This window comes from Aythya fuligula, chromosome 9, assembly GCF_009819795.1.
Source record: "Aythya fuligula isolate bAytFul2 chromosome 9, bAytFul2.pri, whole genome shotgun sequence".
In the NCBI taxonomy this organism is placed as follows: Eukaryota; Metazoa; Chordata; class Aves; order Anseriformes; family Anatidae; genus Aythya; species Aythya fuligula.
Genome location: NC_045567.1, coordinates 20,633,301 through 20,653,876, shown reverse-complemented (window position 1 = coordinate 20,653,876; position 20,576 = coordinate 20,633,301). Strand labels below are relative to the sequence as shown.

The window sequence follows — 20,576 nt, the reverse complement described above, 5'->3', positions numbered from 1 at the left end:
ACAATTGTGACCGGTATTCACAGTTGGACCTGGTTCCCTATTGTGTGATGTAACAAACATGGAATAAAGGACAGCCCCATTCCTAAATTGCCTGCAATATAATTAAGACCTGACATAAAAAGCAGTTGCAACAAACATTAAGTTGAGAGGAAGAGATGAAAATCATCACAACAAAGTTCATGCATGTGTCATATAAATAAGATCATTCTCAACTACACAGTAAGACCTACTTAGGTGTTTTATGAACTAGCAATTTAAAGCCAAACAAATCACAGCACTCAAAACTTACCTTCTGTGTGAATAAAAGCAGAAAAGTTAAATTCAAGAAAGGTTTTGTACAGTGCTGTCCCTGCATGTGTTTGGAATTGCTTGTCTTTTTTAATTAAAGCAACACTTAATAAAATGTACAGAATACAACTAACTTCAGTTGTAGGTAAATCTGTACTTCTCGGCCGGAACATTTCATTTATACCCTAATTGTTCAGGCCTGTTCAGGAAGAGCTGTTTCCATGAATAACTATTAATCTGTATGAGAAAGTATAACTGCAGTTTCCAAAGAGCACTCCAGTACATGAGTACAAAGGACTGATACCAGTTTTTAGGAAAAAACAAAAAGACTCATCAGATCATTTAGGGTTGGGTTTTGCTAAGCAGCAGTAGGAGCTGAGTGATGAAGCCTCAATTACTTTCTTTATCCAGTTGGCCACTTAACTCTTCTGAAAAAAGCATCTTTCTGCAACTGTTGTACCAATACAGCTTTTTTCCTCAGACTATTACCTAGTATTTTCTCCATTATAATTTTAAAGGGTCATAGTTTTCATGAGGAAACATTTACTCTGTAAGGTGGGAACCTATTTTTGATTATGATACAAATTTCTGCTCTATTCCTCCAATTTAATTATTAAATAACATCCTCTAGTTAGTAACATCTGTACTTAAACAGAATTCTTCCAGCTACGTTTCCAGCACCTTTCAAATATTCCTAGCTATAGACTGTACTTCTGTAGGTGTGAAACCAGTGCCTGTATGGCCACGGTGCAATGATCCCCCTTTTTCACATGAAAAAGCTCTTTTTCATAGCTTCTATATGGCTTGTAGGTCAGCTGGCCTCACACTGTGACAGCTTTGCAGATGTCCCCAGCACTAAATTACTGCCTCAGACACACAGGTGTGCAATTTTTCTTTTGTAGAAGGGGCTTCTTTTAAGACTGATGACTTTGGCGAAGCAGCATGAGGAAAATTTATACCACATGTCATCTGCTATGATATGGTACATAGGCAGAGATTAAAATTAGGCTTACTTTATCTGCCTGTAATCTTTACAAGCATATTACTAGTAAGAACTAAAAATATGATCTAGACAGAATTTACTCAGAGTCACTTCTTTAAATGCCAGATTTTACTCATGAATGTGTGCTTTTCTCTGATAAAAGACACCCATTCTTTTCTAAATATCCCAATATTATTTTCCAGATAAACAGACCAGTACTACCAATGTTTCATTACTGTTCACAGTTGGTGCTCTGTAATTCTATGTAATTTTAATTAAAGAAGAATTCTGAGTCGGTCTCCCCCTGTGTTACCACCGAGCATACAATTAACTGTGTACAGTTTCTGCTGGGAGCAGTCACATGGTGGTTTCAGATTAATAATTTATGATTACTTCCATACTTATATCAGAAAAAAATAAACGCGTAGACTATGAGCATACCATGTGCTGAAAACAGTATATGAATTTCAAAAGACTTTTTCCTTGGTGTAGCGTTTAAACCTCAGGAGCTCATAAGTCTATCCTATGGACAATGGAGATAAATAATCTCCTTAGCACTACACTCTGAAAATTGCATGTTGGAAAGCCTTTACTGTATGCTTGAGTGAGGAAAGCAATACAAGCAATTTCATGTACAACCTTTCATCATCCTTTTGGTCTTGAATAAATGATTGTTCTAGTACTTCCAATATTGAAGATCCAATTTCAGATCTTGACTGTTCTGGCATTTTCTTCAGATTAGAATCAATATCAAAATAATAATAGCAACTGGCTTTCTATAAACAGACACATCTGTGCCGATCTCTTTCAGCAAATTCAAAAAGCAGGGCTTTTAGTTTAACTGCCCTCACCTAGTCTTCTTTACAGTGCTTCAAAAACAATTCAAACAATTCTAGAGAGATCTTACTTGATAGCTTCCTAACTATGATTCATACAAATCAAAAGCGTAAAAAAATACATCTGAGGTTTCTTCAAAAGCTGAAGTGAGCAATCAGGGAAGTCGCTTCAATACTCTCATAATGACAAAAATGTCTTTGAACAGGAATATGCAGTGCAGTTCCTCATTTGGAAGTTTTCATGTGCTTTCTTGCTATTGTTTTCCTTGATTTTTAGCATCTGTTAGAATGGAATATTAGGATTACTTTAGGCAATGGAAAAGACTCAGATGCCTGGTAAATTAGTTCAAAATACAATTTAATCCCGGCATGTGAAAAGTTTAAATTTGCACTTTTGTTAATTTCTTTCCAGTCAAAGAAAAACAAACTTTTAAAAACATGTATTATCTCACTATTCACCAATTAACTAACTTTTGCTTTGAGTTGATGCTTAAGGGCTTTCCTTGCAAACAGCAGTATTTATCCATACGTTCACTAAACTTCAGATGTTCAAAATTTTGTCCTGAGTCAATGCATCAAAATGAAAGTCCCGTAATTTCAGGGAGAAGTAGGGATACCCAAATCAGTGTTTGCATTAAAAAGAAACCCCAAATGATATGTCAATGTCTAATTTTATTGTCTGAGAGAATGGCAGAGCTTCTAAGTTTGAAAATTGTTCCTTGAGTTCTAAAAGTGTCACTTTTAAGAACCTTACTATTGGTTTGAAAGCAGGCAGCTGTTTTTCAGGTATAACCTACAGTCCTTTTCACAATCCAGTAAAGTAAGAAGTATGCTTACTTCTTAAACATCAGGCTACCAAGGTTATATGTAATATATGTTGGAGGTCCAACTGCTAAAGAGCTTCCAAGTCATTTTTGAAAATTTGGACTTCAGAACTATCAAAAGACATCTGTTTATGTATTTTTTAAGAAATTATTGATCTGTCATACTGGAAGCCATCAGCAACTTGTGTATGAGGAGAAACCTTATTTATCTTAATATGATGAATTGCCTTTAGCTAAGCAAGTAGAAAGATGGACTGAGATTTTCCGAAGCATTCAGGCTATGCTTAAATGAGCTCAAACTGATGTTAGCAGACATTTCACATCAAATTCAGGAGGAAGAGAATCAGACTGCTGTCCCGTTGCATTTGAGCAAATGTTACCATTTTCAATTCCTTTCTGCTTTTCTGAGACCAATAACAGTTTCAAAATTATGAACTCTAGTCATAAATAAACAAGTCACAAAGAAATACTCCTATCTGCCCATTTCCTTTTGTAAAAGATGTTGCTTGAGAAACACTTCAAGAAAAATAACCTCACTAAATATGTATATGTATATGTATTGCATGCATCTTTTTTTTTTTTTTTTTTTTGGTACTTTCTTGAGATAAAATTTGTCTTAATATTTTTTTCCAGACATTCGGGACAGTGGGGGACCTAAGCCTGTGATGGTGTATATTCATGGAGGGTCCTACATGGAAGGCACTGGAAATTTATATGATGGCAGTGTTCTAGCAAGTTATGGGAATGTGATAGTCATCACAGTCAACTATCGCCTTGGGGTACTTGGTAAGAAGCTTTCAGCTTTCCATTAATCCCTGGTATCTGTAATCTGTAATGCAATTCATGCTATAGGTGAGAACGTACTTTTTTATTATTACTATTATTATTGTTACTGTTTTTTGGGGGTTTACAAATTTGTCAAAAAAAGATTTTTATTCTGGGGATGAGATAAAATGGCATTGCAAGTGTTATCTGAAAGAACCTCTGTCATGCTTTGCATTTAATGGTGTGAAACAAGTGTTTCTATTGCTAAGCTGTTCAGATGGAAGTGTTTTTTTGTTGTTTTTCTTTTTTGCTTTTTTTTTTCTTTTCTGTGAATAGCAGCAATGCTTTACTTCATAGACAGGTTAAATATATATATATATATTTGTTTGCTTTCTCAGACAAGTTGGAAAGTGAATAGTCACCTTTGATTGTTTCAAACTTGGTGAATAGGATATGCTTATGCTGTTGGTAGGCAAGTGGTATGCTTCTGGTAGCTTGCATTTCTTTCTTAAAAAAAAAAAAAAAAAAACACACACCACTTTGCTATTTATTCACTTTAGTCATATATACAATTCACATTTGACAGTTCTTGTGACAATTGCATGATTGTTTCTTTTGTTCTGCATACTCTACTGACAAACTTCTTGCTAAGGCTCCTGAAAGTAGGAATTCAATTCTGGGATATTATGGAAGTCAGTATAGTAATTTCATAATACTTGCACGTGTATATGAGTGTTCCCTGTAATATCTGACGTGGCTTGATAAGATAGGTGCCATTCAGAGCAGCAAGTTGTTTCTGGGTCAATATTGCAGGCAACAGCAATGTCTGCTACTCTGATTTTCTTTTGTATGATCATTTTATTTCATTGGTGCTCTGTTTCTTCATGTTCTAAACTCATTTAGCATGATACCTGAATTTATTTGTTCTGGCTTGCTCATCTGGATGACTTATCTCCAGTGGCTTCATATGTATTAAAATTTTGTGCATGAAGATACTTAACAAAGTGTCTTGATGGAATCTTTGATGGGAATAGAAGATTTTAACCTAGATTTTGAAAAACAGTCTATTGTCTATTGTAGTTGTGTTTTACGTGTGTTTTTTTATTTTCCAGAAAGATCATAAATGTTATTTGGCTTCCAGTTAGTATCCTTAGTATTCAGTTGGAGGTTTCATTTGTGATGTTCTTCTTTAAGCAAGGAAATCCTCATATTTCGTATGTTTTTCTCCCTTCTCCTGTCTGCCTATTTACTTCAAGCCCTGAGGCATATATTAGTGCTGCAGTTAATAATCTGCAATCTGTGTCTGTAATCGATATTTTATTTTTATACCAGTCCTCCTGTCCTTGAAGTTTTGAACATTTATCCGTGTTATGTACTAGTAGGGTATTCTGTCCAGTAATACAGTAGCTATTATCTGAAAGCATTGTTTATTTTTATGAATTATATATTCAAATTCCTCAATTCACTTGTAGTTGCAGCGTTTGAAAGTGCTAGTTGCTTGAAAGATGAGAATTAATTCTCATTTGTTGATGGTAATGGCTTTTCCTTTTGTAATTTTAACACTGATCCCTGAGGTAACCAACTGCTAACATCTTATTGAGCTTAGGAGGATTTCATTTATGTTCGTGCTTTTGTGGTTCTTTGGGCTTTGTGGTCTTTACAGAGCCTCAAGGGGCAGAGACCTAATTTTCTTTTAAGTGGGACCTATTACATTAAAACCGCTAAAACTCACAGCAGAATCCAATGATTGGTATGAATACTTGAAATTACCTTCAACTCAGCTAAAATAACCCTGTGTCAAGCTTGTAGGGTTTTCTTAGTATAATAAATGTACCTTTTAACTGAAAGCAGAAGTCAGTCATGTATTTTGTACCTGGTACGATGCTTACCTGCCATGTATTAAATAAATAATGATGGCATCTCTAAATAGGCAGTGTAGAAACAGACTAGTAATCAAAAAAGAAAATCTGCACACTTTGCATTTTCTTCTGGCTTTCTTTATGTTTCCTGGTGGTTAGATAACTGTGTAAGTTAGCCTCAAAGTTGGACTTTTGTGTAATCATACTAGATATCAACTTTTATTTTTGTTGTTGAAACTCTTGTTCATCAGCATAGAGAAATTCTTGTTCGTCACTATATGGCAGATCATTACCATTTGCAGTCACATTAAATAAGATGGGGTTTTACAAACACTCAGCTGACAAATTCTCAGTTTCTCTTACCTGACTCACATCCCATAAGGTGAGAGATTGACCTTCACTGTCTTGCATGAGAACTAATGTCAATTAATTGCTGTTTAAAATGCTTGGCTGTACAGGACTTTACTTCCTTTGTCCACATGTGAAGATGTAGGGACATATAGATGTAGTCTATATTCTCATTTTCATGTGACCTTTGTTGGTCTGGTTTTCTTTTATCAGTCTTTACGGATGTATGTTTAAATGTAGGTGATCTGTGTGAGTGAGCACTAGAAGTTCTGCCATTGTTTTTCCAGGATTCACACAGTGACATTTCTTAACAAGGAAGCCAGTTAAATAAATGTTTAGGGCTGCAACAGAAATATTTTCTTCCAGACAGATAGTGATGGGAAGGGAGGATATGCATTAGTATGCATATGTATTAGATTCCTTTTGGTACTCTTCAGTACCATTGTAGACAGCTTTAGGTGCAATTCAGAATATTTTAATATTCTTCTGATCCGAAACAATCCTTGTCCTATAGACTACTCTCCTTTAGGACCTACATTTTATGGAGATGCAAGATTGCTCCTTACTAGAATTTTAGAACACTTGAAAGTGAAATCTCATTGGTAAAGAGAAAATAATGATAAAAATTGAAGTACGAAGCAAGTGCAGTTAAAAAACAAACAAAAGTCCTGTGAGTTCTCTGGCTCAATATTGTCTTTATCTGAAGGAAGTCTGAGAATGAAAGTCTGTTAAAATTTTTCCTTAGATATTGATAAGATGGAAAAGAGAATTGTTTGCCCTGGAAACTCTGGGACTACTCAGAAAGAAGCCATTGGAAACAGGCTTTTTATATCTTCATTAGAATCTCTTTAAATGCAAGTCTTGTGCAAGCAATCTTGTCTAGTGAGAAATACTGTATGAGTGGTCTAATATCCTTGAAGGACAGCATAGAAGTAAGTGCAGAAATATTTTTATCACTTGTTTTTAGGAAAGGACGGATGTAAAAACCAGTTTCAATTTTGAACTCAACTAATTTAAGACTTGAAATGTTTATTTAAAATATCTCCAACTGGTAAAAAGCAATTTTTATTATTTAAATTTCATAAAATAAATGTAAAAGGATTATAAATGAAATATATTTAACATCCAGAACAGATTGTGATAGACAGATTTAATAGTACCAATGCTGTTTTCTATGTTCTTTCTTCTGAAAGGTATTTTTAGAAAAGGAGAACGTTTTGGGTCAGTATTGGCTGCTTCTCCTTTAGCTTAAGTTTCCAAGAAGGAAGAGAAGGGAGGGAACAGATTTATGCAGACTGCGTATTCTTTTATTAATTTTATTAATTTATATTTCTAGCTCTTTATTATCTTTTAACCACAGGAATTTAATAGAACTGAAAGAAAAACACTTTTAATGCAGCTCACAATTAAATTGAATAGGGGGATGGAAGAATGATTCAGAGGAATCTCTAGGTTAAGCAGTGCTTTAAATTTCCCAATTTTTTCCTCTTTATGTGGCAGTAAACTGTCATTCTAAGGATGTGGGTTGGAAGATGTTTATAAAGTAAGAAAAAAGAAAAAATATACGTATTTTATATTTTCCATTTGGCATTCTGAATAACATTTGCATTGGGAAAGCAAACAGTCTGTAACTGTAAGACTATAAATTATGCCAAAATGAATGTACACCCATAAATGAGATTGTCTTGGTCAACGTCCTTTAGTTATAAGCAGTTTTCTCTTTTGAGGAGAGGGAAGACACTGTTAATTCAAGACTAACTGCATTATTGTCACCTGTTAGTTGGTAGATATTTTTGGTAGATAATATCTACCTATCTATCAGTTCATAGATAATTGAGTAGACAATTGAGTAGAAAACAGTTATCCTAGTTTGTTTGTTTGTTTTTCTGATTGGATGATATTGTCTAGTTCTGTTCTGATTTTCTTTCCTCCTTCCAAGTAGAACAGAAAATTAAAAAAATAAAAAAAATAAAAAATATATTTTTTTCAGTGCTTTCAAAGTAGGTGTGATTTCTTCAGTGTTACTCTGTTAAACTGATTGATCCTCATTTTGGTAATCATTTACCTTGTGTTGTTACCATCAGATAGTTGTTTTTTTTTTCCTCCCATCTTGCCTCTTTAATTTTCCATTATGGTAATGCTACTGAAAATATTAAAAAGAAGATATTTTTCTAATATATTTTCACTTTGTTCAATAGATGTTCAAAACCATCCAGTAATTTTAGACTTAACCCTTTCAAAAATTGCTTTATGAAGATTAGAAAAGCTTTAGTCAACTTCTTAAAGATACTGTGATGAATTAGTGTCCTGTCACTTAAGCAATTTTGCACATATAACCCATCATGCCCTGTTCTGCAACCTGGAGGGTTGTCTTGGCTTCTGAAAATAAACCTCTTAACTTTAATAGAAGTAAACTTCATCCACCTACGTCATAGTGACTATTCAGTTTAAGTAGCAATGGAATAAGGTTTATGTTAGTTAGACATCAGAGGAGATAAAAAATAAAAAATAATAATAAAAAAGCAGTAGGATTCTTTTTGCTACGTTGCTTAGACTGTGGAGTTTTCTTTTATAGTTCACAATTTAATATCCAGTAAAACTGGGAAAATGTTTGATCATTAACATCAGTGACAAGCACATCCATTATCTTTTTATGAAACATTAAAGGTGTTGTCAGGAGATGGCACTTTATTCTGGCTTTGCTGTACTACCAAAGGGTCTCTGATGAGCTTTTTTCTATTCTCGCTTTCCTAATATGTTTGAGTAAAAATGATAGATGAATAAAAAATTATATATTATTGCCTAATTAAAAGTACATTACTTTTAAAGTAAAGATGAGAAATTAATAACAAAACACATCAAAACGTGAAGTTAAAAATAATTCATTTAAGTTTTCTGAATTGGAAGAACATATAAAGAATGTAATTCATAAATACTTTTGGAGATCCTCTAATGGAGACAAGTTTCCAATAGAGTTGTAGTTATTAAGTGTTTATAAATGATTTTTTATCATTTTGGGGTTACACAGCAGAGAATTTGCCCAGAAGGCCTTATCTGATCCCACCTTATCCTTGGCCATTACTGTTTCACGGGATGAAACACTCCAAATGAATTTGATGCTGGATAAATAGAAGAGGCTAAGAAAGAAAGCACTTTGCAGTTGTCTATTCCCTCTTGTGATGTACTTCGCATGGTTTGATTTACACATACTTGAAATTCTAATAATATATTAGACAATTCTTATTTAATATAGTAGGTAATCTCTGGTCAGCCCAGATTGCAGGACACCCAGGCATAGCTCATCTAGATTTACAGTGTCCTAATTTCATAGGTCCGTTAATAGAATTAGCATTTGGATCTCAAACCAGCTCTAATTAATGACATTTTACTGGCTTTTTTGTGAGCTAGTACCAGCCAAAGGGAGTCGTGTATGCAGTGAAGCAGAGAAAGGAAGATTGCCACACTTGAAGCTGTACCATCAAAATGACAAAATGGACTTGCAGTAAACAATAGGTTATTGACTAGATATGTTTAAAGGGTCAACTGCAGTGCACAGCAGGCAAGATATTTATGAAATGGGAACCCTGAATATATAGTGCACTTTTAAAATGAACCATTTCTTTTCTATTTGTGCTTTTTCTAGCACAACAAATTGACATTATCCATCTGCTTAGATAGATGGCTATATATGTGTTTCTTTATTTTTCAGGCCACAAAGACATCATTTTGTTTGCCACTGAATAGGTTTCCATCTTGGTACAGGCACACTTTAAGTAACAGTTTTATTCTAATGTTTGTCACTAGACTTCTTTTTGGTAAACAGAAAAATAACAAATAGCAAATTTAAAAACTATTCATTTTGGCATAAGAGCAGTTTATGCCATTTCTGTAAAGAGAAATTAATTTTTGGTAAGATAAGTTCCCTTGATCAATATTTAATCATATAATAAAAATATTCCAGTTTTTCCAAATAGCAGACTAATCTTTGAGCTCATAATAAACTTCAACTTGATAATATTTGCAAAATAAGAAGGAGAAAGCGTTCACTGAAGACAAATTATAGACATCTTACTGCCTCAGAAAATATCAAAATCTTTGACCCAATTATCCTACGTGAAGGTATTTGTAATTCTTACCATCTAGATATGTATTTCTACCTTCACGTTCCTTCAAGTAACACCTGACTAAATTAGTTTAACGCTATCATTGATCCATGTGCAAAACCTCCATTCTACAATATTACAGATGTTTCATGTCTACAAAATAACCTGTATTATATACTATACAACATCCCAAGCCTTTGTGTGTTGTCGTGTGACAGCAGACCTGTCAGGATGCCAGACTTGGCCCTGTCCTTACAAGCAAACATAATTTAGCCTGCCCTGCTTTTACCAGGATGCCAGACGTCCCAGGAAAGGATCTGTCTTTTTGCAAGCCAAGAGTTGGGGATGAATTAGGACTTTGTTGCAATCTGATCTCACTGCAGAGTATTCCAACACTGAAATAATCCTTTGAGTTTCCAATATTCTGATTTTCAACCAAGGTAGGAAGATAGTAAGAAATATGCCACAGCTCAATGTCTAGGCTAGATCTGTACCCAAACTCAGTGGACCAGGTGCTCTTCATTCCTAAGTTTTACACTGTGCCTTCCCTGACCTCCAATTCATGCCCAAATGAAGCAAATGAAGATTCATTTGAAACTTTTTATAGAAGTAGCAGGACATGAAGATAGCATGCTTCTGAAGTCCCAGCTCATTTTGTTTTATTACATATATTTAAATGGTGTCAAGTTTTCTGAAGTTAAAATGAAGCAATTCTGTATACTGTTCAACCTTGGTAGCAATAGATAACTTGGCAGGAATCTCATTTGCAAATGTTGAAATGTTACTCTCATTTTTCACACATTTCAAATGCTTAATATTGCTCAATTTTTATGTTTTGTGTGTGTGCAATGTAGTTTACACATAGTGGTAGTAACTCAAATACTGATGGTCTTTGATGTAATGCCTTATGATAATTTTGAATCAATTGAACAAGATCTGTATTTTAAGGTTGTAACAGAACTTTTTAACAGCTAAAAAGAGTAATGCGAGCACTAGATTTAAGGACCCCAAACTCTCTTGGCAGCAGTATAGGTCCTAAATTCTTTCTTCAATTTAATGGGTGATCTGTGTGCAAATGACCACCTTAGCTAACACAGAAGAAATGTACGCTAAAATATAGCACTTTGCATTACTTTCCAACTGGAATATATATAAGACTGCATTGCTTGATATACTGATTTCTCACATTCCATGATACACTGAAAAAAATAAATATTATTTTATTGAAAATTAAATTTGATTACATGCACTGCACAACAAACTTCTAGGTGAAGGTCTTCAAAAGGCCATTTTAAATGGTGGATATTGGTTAAAACCCCTTATTAAGCGAATATGAAAACAGCCTTCAACAAAACACAAATAAGAGATACTAACATCTTTATCAAAGTGTTTTGAGTCTCTCTTGTGTTGTAAGTGTTGCAAGCTAAACATCTTTGAAAAAAGTAAGGTGACATATCTCAACTGTTGGAAATTTCTTCATGTATCATTGCTCAAAATGACAATCAGGGCAGAAATTATTATTTTTTTCATTATTCTGCAGTAATATTTCACTCTTTATGTGCCAAAATTTTAATGAAATAGAATAAAAAAATGGTGAGTAGTCTTTCTCTGAGGGGTTCAGTACATGTTCAAGAAATCTACTGATTTTAAAATGATTTTTGCTGTATATTTGTCTGCCGGTGAATGTTGATTTCATGAAATCTCCCATATTCCTTATAATTTACTCATCTTTTCAACACTTTTCACCAGGATTCTGGCTGAGCAATTTTCCATTGCCAGGAGTATGCTCTAAAATATTTTTAGATTGCTTTGTTTTTAATTAGGTGATAATGAAGTGTTCAGTACAGAAGTACAAAACAAAAGTATAGAAATGGTATAATGCCAAAGAAATTCAAAAAGAGAAGGCAAATGTGTCCCTAACCTGTTTTCCTTATTTAAGTTTTAATGTCATGCGACTTCAAGCATTTATTGGCATCATCTTACTGATTTGAACAAGAAGCATATGGGTAAATTATTTTTTTCCCCAGAAAGTTTGTTTCCATCTCTACTTGTCAGTACAATGCATTGCACATTAGTTGATTTGCTTTTGTGACTGTAATTTCCCTTTCAACTTCAGCAAAGTACTGTAGCTCAACTGAAAATGGTTTTGCATTTCATCTGCAAGGCTTTATTAAAGCACTGAGACACAATAGGGTGTGCTTTACAGAGCCATTAATGTGTGCCCCATGTGTGTTGTGAGGCATGAGGCCAAAGGCCATGTGCTTTCAGCTATCCATGAACCATATTAATGACCCTGTAAAATACACTCTTGAGTGTCCTAATGCTATTATAATTACTCACTTTATTATTACATGCCTCTTTGAAAAAAATTCTCTAAATATTTTCCTTTCCCTTTTATATAGTCCTTAACTAGGAGGGCTAATTTATGAGAGACTAAAAGGGAAATGTTCACAATAAAAAGAGTATTAACATTCTTTTCACCATTTCTTTCCAGTAATTTAAAATGTTGTCATTTAACACTTCCTAGGCTTGCACATCCTGTGTGTTCAAAGCTTACAAACCATTTTGTTACCAAGTTTTTCCTGTTGTAGTTAACAGTCGTATGTATGTGCATTGATAGGGTTTTGTTTCTCATTAGCTTTCTTAAATTTATATTAAAAAGAGAACTTAAAATGGAAAAGATCTTATTATTTCATACATTTTATTTTTAAAGGAGAAAGAAGGAAAAAGAATTCACTTGCCTTGACCCTGCTAGTGTAGGTCTTTTCTAATATGGGATTTCTCCAGTTGGAAAGGTGCTTTTTAAATGTTAGGGTTAGATAATAAGTTTCTGTCTTCATTTTCCAGCAATCACAAAATTCAACCTCTGAAGTTTCTTTTGTAATTACTGTGGGCAAACAAATTTACCAACAGGAGTATATTCAACAGGTGTAGTGGAACCAAAAATTTTGAAGAGTTTTAAATATAATAAATACTTTTAATCTTTTTTCTTCAGACATACAAAATATGAAAAAAATAATATTGCATGGATGTAGTGTCAAAGATGTGGCAGAGGGTCAGAAATAATTTGGATTATCTTGCAGACATGGAAAAGAAACCTTCCTGCAGACAGTGCTGTTTTGTGACCCATTGCAGGTTACCACAGAGCAAGACCTCATGCAAGCAGCTGTCATAAAAAGATCTTCAGCTTTGCTAGAACCTTATCTATTCTCACTATGACCAGCCACAAATAGAAAATACTGTGTGCTGGACCAAAGAAGCTATGCTGTGCCTGTAGGAGAGCCACTTGCTGCAGTGCCCGTGAAGGAGATGGCAGTTCTGCTGCTGCTGCCTCAAGTGACAAGGAAAAGTGGCACAATGTCTTTGGTTTTCTCTCTTATTCCTGTTGTTGTAAGCACCTTCGTAGCCTACCCCCATACAGCTCGTCACATTGTTCCAGCATAGCTCTGGAAATTTTTCAATATTGTACTAGCATTATGTGGATCTTTCTCTGCTTTTGTGTTGGAAAAATGGGCCTGAGCAGGTGTATTTCCCATTAATGATTGAATGCTGGTTGTTGGATGACATAAATAGATAAACAAAGTTCCTTTCCCTGGCTATACAGAGCAGAGCTTTTGTCATGAGGTATGCACTTTTCATTTACACAAGCGCTTAGTCAGTCTTCTGGTGCTAAAACTTTTGAGTCCTTTAAAACCTTTTATCATCGCGTTCTCTGTGGTGCTTCAGTGTATCCTCCCTGGAGATCTGCACAACTTGGGGAAAGATAATCAATCTCACTCTGAAAGAAACAAAATTACTTCTGACGATCAGTGTCCGCTAATACTTACTTGTTCAAGTCATCCTGCAAAGTTGCAGCACCCAGCAGAAACATATTCAGAACGTGGCTCTTAACCTCCCACTGCAAAGCATGCACTATATGCAGGGAGCCAAAAGAAATGAAAACAAGCATGTGAAAGGGTTTGCTTTTCACTGGCTTCAATTTAAGCTTGTATAGAATAAGGAAGATTTTTCCAAAAACAGTCATCTTCACAGGAAATCATCCTCAAGTGGGATGGGGGAGAGAAACAGAGAGATAACAGTGTGAGAACTCCTGGGTTGAGACTAAGTTCACTAGGAAAAGCAAAAGCTGCGCGCACAAGCAAAGTGAAACCAGGAATCCATTCATGGCTTCCTATCGGCAGGCAGCTGTTCAGCCACTTCCAGGAGAGTGGGGATAGTCACCCAGAACAGTTTATTGAGAAGACGAAGAAACTGTGGATAAACCCCACAGTTACCCTAGTATTATCCAGAAATTAAATATTGAGGGATGAAGAATAAAATGGTCACAGGTTGGATCAAGTAAAGTCTTATGCTGTCATTTTTTCAATTGGAATTTTTTTTCTGGTAAGGAGCTCCTGATTCTGAGTTTTAAACGATACCTGCAAGTTATGTGAGTGGAAGACTGATTTTTCTCTCCCTTCTTCACCTGCTTTTTCTTTTAAGAAGGAATCCAACGTAAACTTAACCTACACTCATGAAATGTAGGCTTGTTTTAGTTTGATGCCAATTATTTAGGTTCAGCCTAACAACCAATGACCTATTTGGCTTTGTTTTTTTCCTTTGTTTTCATCATGCTAAGATGTTTCCTCTGTGTTCTCACTCATCTCACTGTGTCTTTTCCACACCATTTTGCCATTCCTGAGCACCTATTTTTTCACATCTCTTGACACATATTGAAAAATCACATGTTGATGAAGACCAATTTCTTAACTAAAACCTGCCTACGCCATGGGTGAACACATCGCTTAGGGTACATTAGCAAAATTCCGAAACCTTACTTCTTGGAAGCTGATCATACACTAAAAGCAGCAAAAGGAAAAAAAATGAAATTGCCAATTACAGCTAATAGCTTTCTACAATTGACATGTATAAAGCAGATTGAAGGTGCTTTTAATAGCAGCTTCTCAGTAAATGCAAGTAGTGAAATGCTTTAAAATGAAGCAGTTGCAAAAAGCAGGTTAAATGTCCTGTGCTTAACAATTTGCAGCATACAGAAGGCTGTGTTAGAGACATCTTTGGGGATTTCTCTCTAAGAATACAACTGATAAATGGTCTTGTTTTCCTTTCCCTTGAGAGTGTTTACATACATCTGATACCTTTTGATGCATTTCTTTAAAAAAATCCTTCTAAAACAATGTTAGTTTAAAATAATATGAAAAAGTGAAAGCAATGCTACTGATAAAACTCATTATTTCATTATGTTTTGCATTAATATCGACTCTTTAACATAAATATCACACAGGTAAATGAAAATAAAGTTCCATTTTTTCTTCTGAAAGCAGAAAATTTATTCTATGTATTAAATCCGTCAGTTTTCAGAAGGATTATAACTGATTTTAGTGATGAAAGAATTTAAAAAAAAAATAGGAAAGAACTTGTTAATACTAAAATAAGTGCAAAAACAAAGCTCACTCACCAAAACAGTGCTTTCTGAACATTGTTTTATATTTGTATTTTTCAGTGCAGTGTAAAGCACATGAAGTGCAGATGAAAGGTTAAGAGAGTAATAAACAAAGGCTTGAATGTGATTTTGATGGGTAAGCTGCTCTTTGATCTTCAGGCTATAAAACACTGCTACCTGGGTCAGCGCTAACACTCAGCACAACAAACAATCAGTTGTTTGGTGCAGAATAAAATTCGCAATTCCTTTTTTTTTTATGCTGTGAAAGGAAACATTCTTATGTCATACTAAAGGAAAAAAAAGGGAGAATCTAGGTGTTTTATCATTTCGTGTGGTTTAAAGCAACATTAAATGTGTGTTTATTAAATATTTTCTTCAAAGTGCTCTGATCATTAACACGCAATGCTGTAGAAGGGGATTTTTATCAAGTACTGAGTAACGATGATCGTGAAAGCACTATAATAGTATATGAGATTACTCAAAACCAGGAACGAAATTGCAGGTTACATGATAACTAAAAAAGATCAGTGCTTCTTTTAATTCCATTAGATAAAATTACATTTCCTACTGTACCCCACTGTTCTCATTTGTTATAATTTCCATGTTTCCCTACACGAGAAAGAAGTAGAAAATCATTTCTTTCTTTAGAAATATGTCTACTTCTTTTTAAGATTCTTAGTTTTGCTTATACTTTCCAAATACAATTATAACTGGGCTCTCAGGTCTGAAGCTGTGCCATTTGCACATTGCTCCTTGCTGAGGGCAACAGTCATCCAGTTCTCTCAGGTGTCCAGCTTATTCTCACTTTCTGGATGTGGCTAACCTCAGCATCCTTCTTTAATAACACTTGAGTAAAAGCTTTTAAAGATTTCCTAATCCTAAATTTTTCTCTCACAACAGTGCAACTCCAAAGAGATGTCAGTGATTCTACCATGGCTTTACATCAGTCTGAAGCAAGAGGGCAATTTGGGATGGAAGGGAGGCTGTCTCAAAAGAATGATAAATGGAAAGAGTAGAGTAGAAAGTCTAGACCCTTTAAAAAATGAGTTCGATGCTTCTTTCTGTATACCTCGTCTTTGTTGTTAAAATTGTTTTTGTGATTTTAAAATGGCTCGTTATTTCTGTTGTTCCTGATTAGCTATGACTGTGGAGAGTTCTACTGATAGCAGTTAGATTGCTTACATGTATAAAATTAACATATAATAGATGTTTATAGAATCTGAGCCTTGGAGAATACAGTGAAGAAAATAGCAAAATTTTGCTCTGATGGAAATGGCAAAATTTTTCCCTTTTGAATCTTTTTCAGTGTAGAAAAAGTGTGATTTCAATCTGGCCATAATTCTTTTATATATCTATTATAAAATAAATATTACTTATTCTAAAGTCACATAGAAAAAATAATTTCTTGTTCTTTATTATTCTAATAAAACCTTTTAGTATTTTACTGGACCAGAACAGTAAAAATTATTTAAAAACAAAAATTGTACATTGAAAACATTTTTTTTTCAATTAAAGCTACACTCACACTAACTTTTTTTCCATACAAGATAGTTGCAAGATTATCACATACTATAACATTAGTTCTATCACAAAAGCAAAAGTCTGACCATATCTTTTAATAGTGGCCTTGATTCTGGCAAATTTCAGGTAATAAAAAAATCATTAATTTTAAATGTGTTGGATCAAGCCCTGTATTTGTAATGTGATGTAATTGTCCACTGCATTTATGACATCTGGCAATATAATTCTTGGAAAATACTAACCCAGTCACAAGGAAAGCACTAGATAGTAATTATTGGTGCAGGATTAGCTATGAGACAATGCTCAGTCAAGTGCAAAAAAACTACTCAGAAGATTTCTTCAGCAAAAATTAGGAAATTAATTCAGAATGTATATTTATTTATATGTTATATTGCTCCTGTCATGATGATATCCACTTGAAGTTGATATAAGCTGTTGCTACTTACAGTAGACTTCCATTTTGATCTGTCAGAGCATGAAGGATATACATATTTATTCTATAATTTTTTCTCTAGTGATTGCTGCTGCTGAAAATTTGGCTAGCAGGAAAGAACTGACACACCGTAAGTTTGAGCTGGTATGATGTATCACAACGTGGTGATGAGCTGTTTGGGTTTGATGTATGGAAAAACAAAAACAACAACATATTTTGTTGCACTTTACAATAGTTTCTGAGCAGACTAGACAATACTAGAAATGCTCAGGTTGTTAAACCTATCTCTAGATTACTCTAATGCCCCTGCATATTATTTATCCATCTGTCAGTTGTACCTGACCAATTTATTAATGACTGTCTCATTTGTCTCATTAGAGGGGGGGGGGGGAGAGGGGCTTTTAACCTGAGATTTCCTATACTATAGCTATGTACTGTCGAATTATTTGGTTTCTGGAATGCAACAAGCAGATTAGTAAGATATATCTCATTCTACATTTTCATTGTGATCGCATTTGTTTTGTTTCTCAGCCAGTGAACGCTGGCCTCGCTGCCTGCCTGTACACAGCTGAGTGGAAACCATGAGGGGAAAGATTATTACTTGCTTCTTGTTCTACACCAAATAGCAGGTAGCAATGGCATTTCCTTTCCCTTGATCCTGCAGCTTATACTAGGCACTTTACACTAGTGAGTGCATAATACTTAAAGCTATTGCAGTACGGTGCACCCTCAGAGACTCTATTCCAGGATTTCACGTCAAGGAGCTTGAGTGCTGTGTTGAATTGTGTGACCCATAGGGAAGTTAATAAAGGACCTGTGTAGATCTGAAAGCTAGAGTATGCTGTATCCTTACATTTGGAGTAGTAATAGAAGAGAAACAAGAAATTTGGCATTATTATCCGTCTATTTTACAGAAAGTTGTGTTTAATCTCTTGTCCTTCCCATAAAAAGCTTAATTCCAAGTGAAATGAAATCCAATATCATAGCTAGTCTATAGCTAGTCTTGTATTTTTCCCCCCAAATAATGCCTCTAGGTCTTTAAAAAGAAAATAATGATGATTGAAGAAAAAATGACTACATTGGTAACTGTTATTTAAGCAATTTAATTGGTCAGCCACTGTGCTGTATATTTTTATGGGACATACATTGTTTGCTACTTTTTTATGGTATATGATTTGCATTAATAGAAAAAGGAAAAAGCAAATATGTAATTGAAATAGTTTTTCCAGACAGGCCTGTTGCTGCATAGCTCTCAATATTATTTTCAGAAACTGCCTATGCCAATATTTCTATTTTTGCTGTAGAGAATAATTAAATTGTAATGCCTAAGGCTATCTGAAATTGTATCTGTAAAGAAAGTCGCTGAAGTAAAATGTGTCATCGCATGAGGGATGGCACAGAGAAAATAGAACAGTAATATCTGAATTATTCTTCTAATTAGCTTAGATTCATTGTTGTTTCCAGTAGTTGAGTTATATGGTTTCTAGAGCTTAGTAGGGAGAAAAACAGAGGGAGATGCATGTAACTGGCATGTGTACAGATGATACCAAATGGCATACATGATTTTCTATCAGTGTTTTGAGTTTAAAAGTATAGTGTTTCTTTCAATACCTCCTTTTCTTTCTCTCATCTCAAAGATATTTTAGCTCTCCTTTTTGATCACTTGTGTATCTAAAAGAAAGGTTCTCCCACCCCCATCATCATTAGCTCAGTAAATCTAGGTGTCATCTGCCTAACAGCGTAATGAGCAGTAATAGCTCATAATGACCATAATAAGCACTAACAGCTGAACATGTCAAATATACTGGAAAAAAGAATAGTTCCCTATGGGACTCCAGCCTCCTCAAAGTGGAGTTACAAAGTGCTACTGTTACAAAGTGAACTACTGAACTGCAGTGCAACCACAGCTTGTTCCAAAAAAATCTTTTATAGAGGAAGCCAATGTATAAGTGACATTTCTTGACACTATATTCATTATAAAGTAAGATTTCTCAGAGGAATTTGAAACAAAACAGATATTTGAGTTTCCAATCAAACATGAAGGGCAAGTTCTTCTTATAAGGGCACAAGCACAATACAAACCTAACCCTGGCCACGGGCAACATACTGATTTGGTGTCTGATAAAGGTGGAACAGAATTTTATGAGAACTTTTAGGGCATTTAAGGAAGGATAGGACCTTAACATTACTGTTTTACCCTATATCTACAGCAAAAGCAGGTCCTAGGAATAAATAACTGCAGTTCAGTCAGATAGGCTATATGCTATTCATCCTACAGTGCTTGCAGCTCCATATTTCCCAAATTAATTTGATTGATCTATCTTACACAAAAGCTTGTTGATTTTGCAGTGCTTGTATTTCAGACCTTTGGGAATATTCAGACATTTTGTAATATTTTTGGCTTTGTTTTACTGATCTGTCACAGTGAAAGACTTTCTAGATTTACCTGGAAATTTATACCGTTACAGATATCATCATGCTTCCCTTGATACTGGATGACACTCCATGCAAGAAATAATACTGTTTAGTAATTAAATGGTCTTTTACACTTCTATAAAATCTCAGCTATATTTTGATCCTTTCTGTTTTATTTTTTCTTTGAGTTTTACTGATTGCAGTACTTTCTGGCTTACTCAACATAAATCTTCCAACTAAAATGTTTTAACCCTACCATTGCAGCAGAATTTGAGGTGAATTCAGGCCTGGTTTGTATGCCACTGGCTAAGGCAATCCTTTGTAAAAATCAATTCAGCCTTTTCTTTAGTATTTCAGAGATGCTGTGATTTCTCTCAGGTCTTGGAAAATTTTAAAAGCCATGGCTTCCAAAGAGGAAGACATAATTGTACTTATCTGTTTACAGAGTGATTGGCTATTTATTTTGTCCTAGTGTATGAGACTTTTAAACTACAGTGTAATGCCTGGTTTTCAATCCCACAATGAACACAGCAAAATCATAAGAAAAATTATGTTATCAAGTGTTTCCTCAAGCAGATTCTGGGCATCAAAGATGTTATTGAAGTAATGCCATTGTCTAAAATTGATACGGTTTTATTCCACTCAAACCAGCAGCTGAAGTATTCATCAAGTTTTTAAGTACATGAATATTCTTCTCAGTAAGTGGTCCAGTTTGTTTCACCTCCAGTAATTACATTCATGTGGATATGTTTGCTACATCAA

The 20,576-nt window shown here is 34.5% G+C and overlaps 1 protein-coding gene across 5 annotated transcripts in view; it reads left to right on the top strand.

Moving 5' to 3' along the window:
- The window catches only part of NLGN1 (neuroligin 1), a 373,716-nt gene that overhangs the window by 177,519 nt on the left and 175,621 nt on the right, over nt 1-20,576 (top strand). For all 5 annotated transcript variants that reach the window (XM_032193337.1, XM_032193336.1, XM_032193335.1 and 2 more), the window contains one exon: nt 3,564-3,716. In XM_032193337.1, coding sequence (XP_032049228.1) covers nt 3,564-3,716 — 153 coding nt within the window. The remainder of the gene's footprint in view (nt 1-3,563; nt 3,717-20,576) is intronic.